The 12939-nt window shown below is 40.8% G+C and overlaps 1 protein-coding gene across 1 annotated transcript; it reads right to left on the bottom strand.

Annotated features, from left to right (window-relative positions):
* Positions 1 to 6926: 6926 nt before the first annotated feature.
* On the bottom strand, positions 6927 to 8968 carry nupr1b (nuclear protein 1b). The gene is made up of 3 exons (XM_056402646.1): positions 8767 to 8968; positions 8551 to 8684; positions 6927 to 7327 (listed from the first exon to the last, which is right to left on the bottom strand). Exons 1-2 carry the CDS (start codon positions 8861 to 8863, stop codon positions 8557 to 8559), a joined length of 225 nt encoding a protein of 74 aa, XP_056258621.1. The 5' UTR covers positions 8864 to 8968; the 3' UTR covers positions 6927 to 7327; positions 8551 to 8556.
* Between the last annotated feature and the right edge of the window lie 3971 nt (positions 8969 to 12939).

The raw sequence follows: 12939 nt of genomic DNA, 5'->3' as shown, positions 1-12939 counted from the left end.
ATCATTATGGTCACCATTATACTCCCGTCGGCAGGTATCAGTGTGTGTAGACTGATGTTCAAACTGCAGAGAAACTGGAAACGAGCTTTAAGTGATTCAAGATAAATTACTGCTGAAGAGCAATTAGTGAGTAAACACTTGAGTTTGTAATTGTTTGCAGCTGATCATGACCTGCTCTGTTGACCTTTTACAGGCTGCACCAACAATATGAACACGGTTAACAGCTGGTGCATTCAGTGTAATACTGTTTTATTTGTATAGCGTTAAATCAGAGCAAACATTCTCTCTTCACTTTACAGGGTGAGGTCAGACAGGAAGTGGAGGTGAAGTGTAAAAACATCAAAATAAAAGCCAAGAGGCCACAGAAGTGTAATATTAATCAAGCAAAGGAGCGATACCAGGGTGAGTGAACCAATGGTGTCAATCAAAAGTACAAAACAGTAAAAGATCTTTAATTACTTTTAATTACCTTGGCTTTTATTTTGACTTTTTTTACACTTCACTTCCACTTTCTGTCTCCATGGTGAAATGATGCAGGCTACAGACAGACTCTGCCAAATGAGAAATTAGAAAATTTATTTTAAAGAAGCAACACTGGACCATTTTTTAAATTTAGTTTTCTCGCTTTTTGTTTGGAAACAAAACCATATTATTTCATTTTCATATTTAGTCTTTCTTTTTCATTTCTAATTTGCCATTTTTCATTTTTCATTTTTCATTTTTCATTTTTCATTTTTGGTTTAGTGTTAAAAATCAACTAAAACCATATGAATTTGGTTTTTGGTTTTAAAAAAAGTAATGAGATCAGCACGAGTTAATAATAATAATAATAATAGTAATGATAATAATGGTAATGATACATTAATAATAATAATGAGTGTTGCAGTGTCAGATTAGAGAGACCTGCAGAGTGAGAACAGAGAGAGAGAGACATAGAGGAGAAGCACAGACTGTCTCTCTCTCCTGCAGTTAGATCAGCTGACTTCACTGCTAATGAGGAACATTAAAGAGCAACGATCATGGAGAGAACGCAACACAGCAATTTCACCAAACACATTAAGAAAAACATCTCCAGCAATTCTACAACACACACTGAAAACACACTGAGATGTGTGTAAAGCAGCTGTTCAGCTCTGGTGTGTTTTAGTGCAGATGTTTCCTTAATGTGTTTCTGTGTTTTTTTTTATTTGCATGTTTTTATCTTAAACTCTTTGTTTTTTGTTTATTTGTGTGTTTTCTTAAAGTTTTGAGCCTCATTTATGGAAATGTGGATTGAAAACCTGCAGCTGTGTGTTTTCACCTTTTGTGTGTGTGTGTGTGTGTGTGTGTGTGTGTGTGTGTGTGTGGTGTGTGTGTGTGTGTGTGGGTCAGAGGTCACTTTAATATCAGACCTCTCAGTCGGTTGAAGCAGCTCTGACCTCTGTGGATCACACTACATGGACACACATAATCCAATAAAAATAAAGCAGATTTCAGGTAAAAACACTCAGAGGAACCAAATCCTGAAGGTTCTGATGGTGGGTCCAGGTGGGCGGGGCTTATGACTGATGAAAAATGTTGAGGTACTTGTACTTTACTTCATACTTCTGCTACTCTACATCTGAGAGCTGAATATTGTGATTATATTTGTTTTGCTCACGACTATTTTGACATTTTGGTTTTAATACTTTTGCTAAAGTGAAGAATGTAAATGTTTCTTCCTTCTTCAGTCTCAAATTAACTCGTTAACAAAGGAGGAAAGGGATTTTCCTTGTTAATACGTATTTGTTTTGGTCTCTCTGCCTTTGTCTCTCTCTCTCTCACACACACACACACACATACACACACACACACACACACACACACACACACACACACACACATACACACACACGCACACTCACACACACACATACACACACACATACACACACACACACACACACACACACACACACACACACATACACACACACGCACACTCACACACACACATACACACACACACACACACACACACACACACACACACACACACACACACACACACACACATACACACACACGCACACTCACACACACGCACACACACACACACACACGTCCGCCTTCACTTTAATAACAGGTATCAGATGTGGCCGTCGGGATGTTTCATTACAGCAGCTTGATCTTTTCTGTCGACTCATCCGACATCAAACGACAGATCATCAGCATCATTGGTCTCGATGATGCTTCATATGAAACGTTGTTATGACGAGTGGAGTCACTCCTCCGTGTTTTCTTCTTCTTGTTTCTGTTTCTTTGGCAGAAGCCTTTGTTTTCATGCTGCTGTGACAGGAGATATGTTTACCTTCCTGCTCTCTCACCTTTGAGCCTGTAAACATCTGCCAACAAACATGGAGGACGGATTCGCACCAGAACAGTGACGGAGGCAGCTCAGTGACACCTGAGCTGAGTGACTCACCTGTGTCTATACTCATCTACTGATCTCTTTCATCTTTGTACAACAGAGACATGATAGGATAAAGGTTCATGTTTTCTCTGCAGCGCTGTAGCTACTGTCATCAGACGTCATGCAGCCCGTCTCCTGTTGATACACAGCAGAGCTGTTTCCACACTCACACCTCAGTTAGAGTTTGGAAAGGATTGAGACGTGGTTTATTAATATTTAATGTAAGAGAGAAAGAAGCGAGTTTGATTTTAACCAATCATTTGTTTTACATGTTGCAGTTTGTAACATTCAAGTAATCTGGATCAATGAAACTTTAAGACTGAATTCAGTGGTTGACGTTTGTGACAGAGGTTGTTTTGCTGTATGAAGACACCAGCTGAGATACCCTGAAGCCACTGGGTGTACTGGAGACATCCTCACTCCACCAGTACAAACCAACAAATAAAACAACAAAGCCTATAAACCAACCAACAAACCAATAAACCAATAAACCAATAAACCAACAAACCAACAAACCAACAAACCAACCGACAAACCGACAAACCAACCGACAAACCAACAAATCAACAAACCTTATAAACCAACCAACAAACCAACCAACAAACCAACAAACCAACAAACCAACCGACAAACCAACCAACAAACCAACAAACCGACAAATCAACAAACCAACCAACAAACCAACCAACAAACCAACAAACCAACCAACCAACAAACCAACAAATCAACAAACCAACCGACAAACCAACCGACAAACCAACCAACAAACCGACAAACCAACCGACAAACCAACAAACCAACAAACCAACCGACAAACCGACAAACCAACAAATCAACAAACCAACAAACCGACAAATCAACAAACCAACCAACAAACCAACCAACAAACCAACAAACCAACAAACCAACCAACCAACAAACCAACAAATCAACAAACCAACAAACCAACAAACCGACAAATCAACAAACCAACAAACCAACAAACCAACCAACCAACAAACCAACAAACCAACAAATCAACAAACCGACAAACCGACAAATCAACAAACCAACCAACAAACCAACAAACCAACAAATCAACAAACCAACCGACAAACCAACAAACAAACCAACAAACCAACAAATAAACCAAAAAACAAACCAACAAACCAACAAACCAACAAATAAACCAACAAACCAACAAACCAACAAACCAACAAATAAACCAACAAACCAACAAACCAACAAACCAACAAACAAACCAACAAACCAACAAACCAACCAACAAACCAACAAATAAACCAACAAACAAACCAACAAACCAACAAATAAACCAACAAACAAACCAACAAACCAACAAATAAACCAAAAAACAAACCAACAAACCAACAAACCAACAAATAAACCAACAAACCAACAAACCAACAAACCAACAAACAAACCAACAAACCAACAAACCAACCAACAAACCAATCAACCAAAATAACAAACCAACCAACAAACAAACAAACCGACAAACCAACAAATCAACAAACAAAAATCAAACCAACAAACCAACAAACAAAAAACAAACCAAAAAACAAACCAACAAACCAACAGCAGCAGAATTTGGAGAGTTTCCAGCCACAGCAGCTGCACAACAACAACAGCAGCAACGAAAACAACAACAACAGCAGCAACGAAAACAACAACAACAACAGCAGCAGCAGCAGCAACACCTTGAAAACAACAACAAAAATAACAACAACACAAACATCAGCTCAGCTTCAGGGCCGTTAACATTGAACATAAAGTGTCTAGTACAAGACACCGTTCATAAGACAAACACACACACACACACACAAACACACACACACACACACACACACACACACACACACACAAACACACACACACACAAACACACACACACACACACACACACATACACAAACACACACACACACAAACACACACACACACACACACACACACACACAAACACACACACAAACACACACACACACACACACTTACAGCATATCATGCTCATAACAGAAAAATGTGAGGTCTCTTTTGGCAATCCTCAGGACTAGTTGCTAGGCAACCAGGGGAGTTTCTAAAAGCACTGGTATCTCCTCTGCAGAGGGGGGAGATGATGGAGGGTGTGTGTGTGTGTGTGTGTGTGTGTGTGTGTGTGTGTGTGTATTATATGATGAAGCTGGTTATGTAACAGCCTCTTGAAGTTTTTGGATCGTCTCTTTAAATGATCCTGATCCCTGTTCCGGCAGCGGAGCCAGATCCTGCTGCACGGGGGGATTCGAACTCCGCTCTGCTTCCTGTTTGTTGAGCGGCGGCGGCAGATTTACTCAGCAGCATCAATGCAACACTCAAACACCCAGAGCCAAACAGGAAGTCAGGATTACACAGAAATAGACTGATGCTCTGCGGTGAACTCAGACATCACTTATGAAACTGTCAGTAACTCAAACAGGAGGATTCTCCAGAGAACCGAAGGTCGGGCCGGACCTGCTCCTCCTCCCCGCAGGAGACAGTCCGTCCTCACAGAGACCAGACTGATGGTGCGTTCAGGTGTTTGACATAACACTCAAATATTTCAAGGTTCATTGGTTTGGTTTTATTCTTCAGGAAACATTTACACACGACAAAGAAAAGAAAACACACACCACAAAAAAATATGGAAAACAAAAACAAACTGAGTTATTATTCAACACATTCGGCTGCTGTTCACAGGTCGACACGTTGATCTAGAGATGACAGTTCGCCTTGAAGACTCTTTGTGATTGGACATTTGGGACATCTCTTACTTCCTGTCTTTGTCCTGTTTCCCTCCAGTTTGACTGTCGCCCTAATGTGTTTCACCTGTGTTCCATCACCTGCCTCCCTTGAGTGTATTTAGTCTCTGTGCTCCAGTTTGTCTTCGTCACTTCGTCCTGGTTCCTGTTTTCTGCGGTTGTTCTCTCCCCGTTCGCTCTTCTCTACTGTTTTCTTTCGTTCTCGGATTTCGGCTGGTGTATTTTGGATTCTTGGTTTTTGTGAGTTTCTGTTTTTCCTTCACTTGATAAATCACTGATTTCACCTTCTCTCTGATGATCTGCTTTGGGTTCCTTATAACTGCAAAACCTGACAATTCTGTTGCCTCAAAATAACAAAATATTAAAGGATTTGTGTGTATGGCCTTTTCAAATCAACTACATCTTTAAAAACATCTTTTTGCCTTTATTTTAAGAACAATTCTCTTCATCATCTGATCTGACAGTTACTTTCTTTGAGGATTTGTTGATTGTTTTGTTAATGAGGGAAGATGATCTGTGATTTCATGATATGTTGTAAAAGACGATTTGAAACTGATCTCCAGCCTGTAACTGATGGTCAAGAGTCAAAACGGAAAAGGTTTAAATTTTGTTAAGTCAAAGAAATGCAACTTGAAATGTTCCACACTGACATGCTCACTGGGCTTCATGGGATTTCACTGTGACTGTAACGAGAGACGGACGACGTGTGTCAGACTCCGGCAGCTGGAGCTGAATAAAGAACATCAGTATTTAGTGGAAGTCGCCCTTTAATCAGTTTCACCCTCTGATTTACATTTTCAAGTTCAGTCTGAGTCTGAGTTTGTCTTTGTTACGTAACTCCAGACTGTTGCATAACCTCTTTTCTAAAACTGCAGCTCCGACAAACCAAAAGTTTGTGTATGAAAACTCTGTGAAGAGAGTGTGACCGCAGCAAACAGCTGGAGGTCAAACAAACAAGCTCTGTCATGACATCATGGTGGACTGAGGGGCAGCGAACGCACCGCACACTCACTCCTTAATGCTCATTGGTGTTAAAGACACACACACACACACACACACACACACACACACACACACTGCAGTGAGTCCAGACTGTGGATGTTGGACAGTTGCTGCCACCTGCTGGTGGATCCAGACTTCAGTCTCTTCAGGTCTGAGCTCACAAAGTCTCTGGATCTCTCCATCACGCCGAGGTTCTGGTTCCTGTTGTGTGACCTTTAAACCAGTCTGGACCCAAACACCGAAGAGCTGCCGTCACATGATCAGAGGCGGTCGAGCTTCAGGACTCCAGGGATGTAAAATAAACTTGTGCTACACTATTTTTACAACACATGATCTTTAATATGATTTATAAGTATATGATACAATATAATATTTAAAGCTCTCATATTTTATATTCATAAAATGTATTTGTAGATGATCTGAGGATGAACTGTAATAACCTGAGTGATCCTCAGTTTTCATCTTGACCAGTTCAACTCATTTCATGCATTTCTGTTTCCTATCGTCTCCTAAAATTTATTGTGGCAGGTTTTATTAGTTTTGGATTTCTTACTTATTTTTAGTGATTCATTCATCCCACCTTGTTACTGTAGATTTGTACTGAGGTGTAAAATCCAGCTCGACTGAAATCAAGATTCACCTGTAAATTAGTGTGAACTTTGAACTCTGACACTGTAAAATAATAAAAAACCAAAAGAGACAAAAGAAACAAAGTCAAGTCACTTAAAAAGTTTTTAATTGTAAAAAATATTTTTCTTTTAAAAATCCATTGAAACTTGTTGAGACACAGAAAATCACCCAACTACCATCACACCACACCACACCACACCACACCACCACCACCACCACCGTGCACCGTCACGGTCCAAACAGGGACCCGGTGCACCTCGCCACAGGTGAGTGCTTTACAACACCTACAGGCTGAGGAGCCTCAGTCTGCTGCCCGTCTCACTGGAGGAGCAGCAGCTGGAACATCTGGATCTGCGGGCTCCTCTTCACGCCCAGGTAGAACCTCGCCCATCGGAGCTCAAAGACGCTCCTTCCTGCCGTCTGCACGTCTCGTTCTGTCCGTCGCCAAGGAGGCCGTGGTCGGTGTCCGGGATGAGCCGTCCGAGTTGCCCTGCGTCAGAGAAATGAGATCACACTGTGGTAAAAACATGTCTATGCAAAACCATAACTAGCGTTTATGAGACCGAGGTCACGTCTCCTGCAGTTCCTTTCATGGTTTCGAATGTTTTCGCAGCTTCGTGCAAATGAAGCCTGGAAACGTTTTTGATTTACACCAACTTCCTTAAAAGTTCCCTTTGCCAGACGTCATTTATAAACTGGCTAATTTAAAGTATCTGTGGAAATATGGTGCAGATGAAATGATCCTGTAACTTTTACCAATCACTAAATAAATGACCCCTCTCACATTCAAGCACATGGTGAACAAACAGGAAACTTTTATTTCAGCACAAAAATCTGCTTTTGAGTCGCACCAACCGCCCCAGTTTAAAAGAATGTTTGTCATATTTAACAACAGACCCTTAAACACATCACAAGTATGTTGAGACCTTATTCAGAGTCTATGGTTTAAACGTATCTACAAATTGCCTCCTCATTCTAAAGTTCTGCCAATTTAAAGTATTTACTCATGTATGTGAGCACAGGGGAAATTAAATAATTCAACAACTTTTACTAATATAATACAAAAGCCACTCTTAAATTCAGCACAGGGCCATGAACATAAAGAGTTAACACCGATTTCAAAATGTGTTTTTTGGATCCAACCTGTAGCGCCCCCTTGTGTACTGAGGGACACTTTCAGGAAAAAGATTTTTTAACCTCCGACTGGTTTGTCTCACACATGAAAACATCTTCAGCACTCAAAGTCTTTCCAAGTTTGCAAGTTCCATACACCAGACATCATGTAAAATGCTGCCACTGTAAAGTTCATGCTGGTGTCTGAAATCCCAGCGCCTGTAAAACGATTCAGCAACTTCACCAAACACAAACACGACAGTCATTCTCAGATTCGGCAGAAGTTTAATCGGACATAAACAAAGATTTAACACTGATTTTAAAATGTGTTTTTTGATCCAACCTGCAGGGGGCGCCCCTTTAACCGACTTCTTTGTCTCTCAAGTCTTTCTAACACTTTTCCTGCCACTTAACAAACATTCAAAAAGTTTCATACACCAGACATCATTTAGAAATGTGTATATTTAAAGTTTGTACTGATTTCTGAAATCACAGAGCATTTATGATAATAATAATAATAATGATTCAGCAACTACACCAAACACAGACATGACAGCCGCTCTTCAACACAGATCTAAGAGTGGTTTGAGACAGTCTCACCTCTGGTCACTCTTTGGCTTTCTTCTCGCTGTTCTGGAGTTTGTCCACGATCTTGCGCTCGTGCCCGGCGGGGTTGGGTCTGTTGGTGTTGTCACTGGCCTCCTTCTTGGTTCTGCCTTTCCGGGCTGAGCCCTCTGTAACAGACACATGCATCACTCAACACGCCTGTCAGCCGCCTCACGGCCAGGTGGAAGGTTACCTGTGTGGAAAACTCACCTGCGTACTTGTCGGTTAAGTTGTAATATTCATATTTGTCGTAGTATTCGTCTTCAAAAGATGTGGGCTTCAGATTCTTCACGTCGACGTGACTCATGTTTGTTTCTCCAGAAAAAAGTTTGTAAACAAGAGGGAAAGTTATTTTTCTTCTTCTCTTCTTTTCTCTTCTCTTCTTCTTCTTCTTCTTCTTCTTCTTTTTCTTCTGTCTCAGACTGAGCAGAAAAACAACAGACTGTTGCTCCAGAGGTCTCCCTGTGCTTTTATATCGGGACCGTTAAGCCCCCCCCCCCCCCCCCCCCCCCCCCCGCCCTCAGACAGACACTCCCCCCGCCAGGTCTCCTCCTCCTCCTCCTCCTCCTGCTGCTGCTGCACAGATGTTGCATCAGTTTTATACTTTCACTTGAGAAAAGTTAAAGTAAAAAAAAAAAAAAAAAAACTAAACTGAAAAAATCTCCAAAAAAAACTATTTTTTTTAGAGAAAAGTTTTCCTAAAGAAATAAAAAAATCCTATAATTTTAATTCTATTTTTAATAAAAACAACAGTTTATTCCAAATTAACAATAACATTAAAATAAATTAGAATTAAATCTGAGATAATTATGTTGTTAATTCAGAAAAACTGAGCGGATTTTTATTCTTGAGCGAATGCGTCACTCTTCTGTAGTTTTCAGCTCCGAGTTAAAAACAGTAAAAGCTGCAGCTCGTCATGAGTCTGATGGTTTGTGGTCAGTTCACTGAAGCTCATGTTTCCTGAAAGCAGAACAACCAGAGACTCAGACCAGTTATTCACAGGTTTAATTACAACAGTAGCACAATTAAACACAGATGTTCCAACAACATTCATATCAGCAAGTCAGTTTCTTATCAAGTTGTAAAAATAATCTGAAGTCGAAACATCCCTTTGATCACACACCATAAATAATGCCCTCGATTTTTATTAAATATTATTTGATTTTGTTATATTTCATTTATCAGTTGTTCAGTTTTGCTTCCTGTAGATTGATTTTCCAACATGGAGGTGTGTCTCAGTGACACAGTTCAGGTGAAGCAAAGTGTGTCAAGTTTAAACACTCCACAGGAACACGTGTTCTCCGGCTCTGACGAACGACACCATCAGATAAAACGCCGAGTCGTTCTGCTTTATGATCCACGTTGTTATCACACGGACTGTGGAGACGGGGTTTGAGGCCTGACCTTCGTTTGTGCAGCAGCTCTGTTTTCTTTGTTTATCAGCAGCTGCCGTCTTCACACGGCCATGACCTGGTTCAGAGAGTGACCTCAGCCTGGGGGGGGGGGGGGGGCATATCTCTCTAATCGCTCTTCAACGCCGTGTGATGTTTCCCTCTAAAACAAACTTTGAACTGAACTTATCTGAGAGTGAGATCAGAGAGAAGTCAGCTGATCTACAGCCTGTTGAATCATTCATTCATTCATTCATTCATTAACTAAAGAAAAAATGTCAAACTGTAAAACACCTGCTGAACATCTGTATAACCTCCATATAATGATTCTGAAACCGTCTAGGATCTCATGTCACGATACCAGACCGTCCTCCATCGTCCTCCATCATTCTCCATCATCCTCCATCATCCTCCATCATTCTCCATCATCCTCCATCATCATCCTCCATCATCCTCCAACATCCTCCAACATCCTCCATCGTCCTCCATCGTCCTCCATCGTCCTCCATCATTCTCCATCATCCTCCATCATCCTCCAACATCCTCCATCATCCTCCATCGTCCTCCATCGTCCTCCATCGTCCTCCATCATTCTCCATCATCCTCCATCATCCTCCATCATCCTCCAACATCCTCCATCATCCTCCATCATCCTCCATCATCCTCCAACATCCTCCATCATCCTCCATCATCCTCCATCGTCCTCCATCGTCCTCCATCGTCCTCCATCATTCTCCATCATCCTCCAACATCCTCCATCATCCTCCATCATCCTCCAACATCCTCCAACATCCTCCAACATCCTCCAACATCCTCCATCATCCTCCAACATCCTCCATCATCCTCCTCCATCATCCTCCATCATCCTCCATCATCCTCCATCATCCTCCAACATCCTCCATCATGTGAGGTTACATGTACTTCTACACTGAGAGCTCTGGTTTTGAGTCTGATGCTGATTCTTGACCTTAAAAACAACAGAAAGCTCCACTCTGTCTCTACTACTGAACCTTTTGAGCACATCACATGGTCTTCATCATTAGACAAAGCTTTATTTTTTTAAAAGAAGAAAGTAGACATTGAGTTGCAGCTGTTTCTAGAGACACTCAGAGTCATGGAAAGTTTGAACGTCTACATTGAAGGAGGAAGGAATAAAAATAAAAGAATATGTAACAAATGATAAACCATGACTCGGTTCGAAAACAGTTTGTTTATGTTTAATCATGTGATGAGTCGACATCATGTGACCATGAGTTTGTCACTGACTCATCATGTGTCACTTCACATCCTGCAGAGTGAGAACACGCAGCGCCTGTTTTGTATCCGTGTCACCGTAGAAACCAGCAGCTGTGACTTCCCTCCTCCTGCAGAGGCTCCTCCCCCTCAGGCTGCAGACACGTTTCACTGAGTCACAACCCCCCCCCCCCCCCCCCCCCCCCCCCCCGCTCTGCTGTTGATGAAAACACAGCAGATCTCAGGATCTCTGCTCTGCCACACTCGTCTCTTCATGTCTTCCTCCTCGTCTGTTCATGACTCTCAGCTCTGTAAATATTTGCTGAAATATGAGCTGACCCAACTGAACTGTTACAGCCTGTCCTCACACACACACACACACACACACACACACACACACACACACACACACACTGCACTGAAAACCAGGTTACAGATAAGCTATCATCGGCTTTATGGGCTCATATCACTGTTTGTACTGGTGAACATTAACTTGCACTGCAGCTCCATGTAAACACACTTTCCTTTATCGCTACACACACTTTATCTTAACCTAGTTTAAAATAGGCTGTGTGTTTTTTTATGAACAATAATCAACATGTTTACAGATCCACGCCCCTACGGAAAAGGATTAGGGCCACATTTAAAATCTTTTCTTTTTTTTTTGAGGACTCTGACTTTAGTCTCAGAACTCAGAGAGAAAAAGTTAGAAAAGGAAAGTCAGAAATTCAGAGTTTAAAGTCAGAATACAGAAAAAAAAATAGAAATCAAAGCAAAAATTTAAACGTGGCTCTAATCTTCTTCCAAACTCTCTGATTTCTCCTTTAAATTCTCTTAAAATCATGAGTGAATAATTGATCCATAAACATGTATTTCTATACGCTGGCCTCTGATCTCGGTGTGACCATCACACCACAGCAGACGTTAATGATTAATTCACAGGCCGACCGTCTCTGTGTGATGACATCTGGCACAGCTGGTGCAGAACGAGCCAAAACAACAGATCCTGTGAAGATCACATGTCGAGAGTCCTTCACCTGCCGCTCTGTCCAGAACACCTGGACCTAGAAACTGATTATTAACATGAACACATGCAGATTGGACACACGTTACTTACTCCTTAATTTAATCATTTACTCTTATTATATTATTCTAACTTTGCGATTCTGACACAACAGTACAAACGAGTGCAATACTTCAATACTTCTATTCTCTGTGCAATACTGTTCAGACAAGTGCAATTTGAAACTGCTATTACTCCATATATTGTTGCATTTATATTTATATTGTATATTTTAACTATCACTTTTCAATAGCAGAGGCACATATCCACTTATTTCTTTACATATTGCTATTTTTATTTATATATCATAGTATAAGGACATATTTTTAAATTTTATCTTTATCTTTATAATCTTACTTCTTATTCTCTGTTCTTTGCTGTTACAGCAGCTGTAATTTAACCCTAATTTCCCCTGAGGATCAATAAAGTATTTTGATTCTGATTATTACAAGAGCACTGATTTAACCAGGACACACTGATGGAACAGTCTTTATTCAACCAACAGAACGGAAAGTTCTTCACTTCAAAATGTTGTAAAAATAAATAGATGAAATGTGTTCCCATCAGCCATTGCTCTCTCTACATTTGGACCAGTGTAAGTTTCACTCACAGATCCACAGTGAGTCAGACTCCATGTATAAGTTCATAAATGGTGCAAACATAATAAGCCTGAAGCTGTGTATGTTAATAAACAGC

This window comes from Seriola aureovittata, chromosome 17 (genome assembly GCF_021018895.1).
Source record: "Seriola aureovittata isolate HTS-2021-v1 ecotype China chromosome 17, ASM2101889v1, whole genome shotgun sequence".
NCBI lineage: Eukaryota > Metazoa > Chordata > Actinopteri > Carangiformes > Carangidae > Seriola > Seriola aureovittata.
This window is presented reverse-complemented; position numbering and strand designations above follow the sequence as displayed.

What these genes read in the sequence shown, in the direction of transcription:
- nupr1b (XM_056402646.1), bottom strand. Translation starts at nt 8,863, where the DNA reads ATGAGTCACGTCGACGTGAAGAATCTGAAGCCCACATCTTTTGAAGAC. An exon ending in CTTAACCGACAAGTACGCAG is followed by an intron (nt 8,685 to 8,766) that starts GTGAGTTTTCCA and finishes TGTCTGTTACAG; the next exon opens with AGGGCTCAGCCCGGAAAGGC.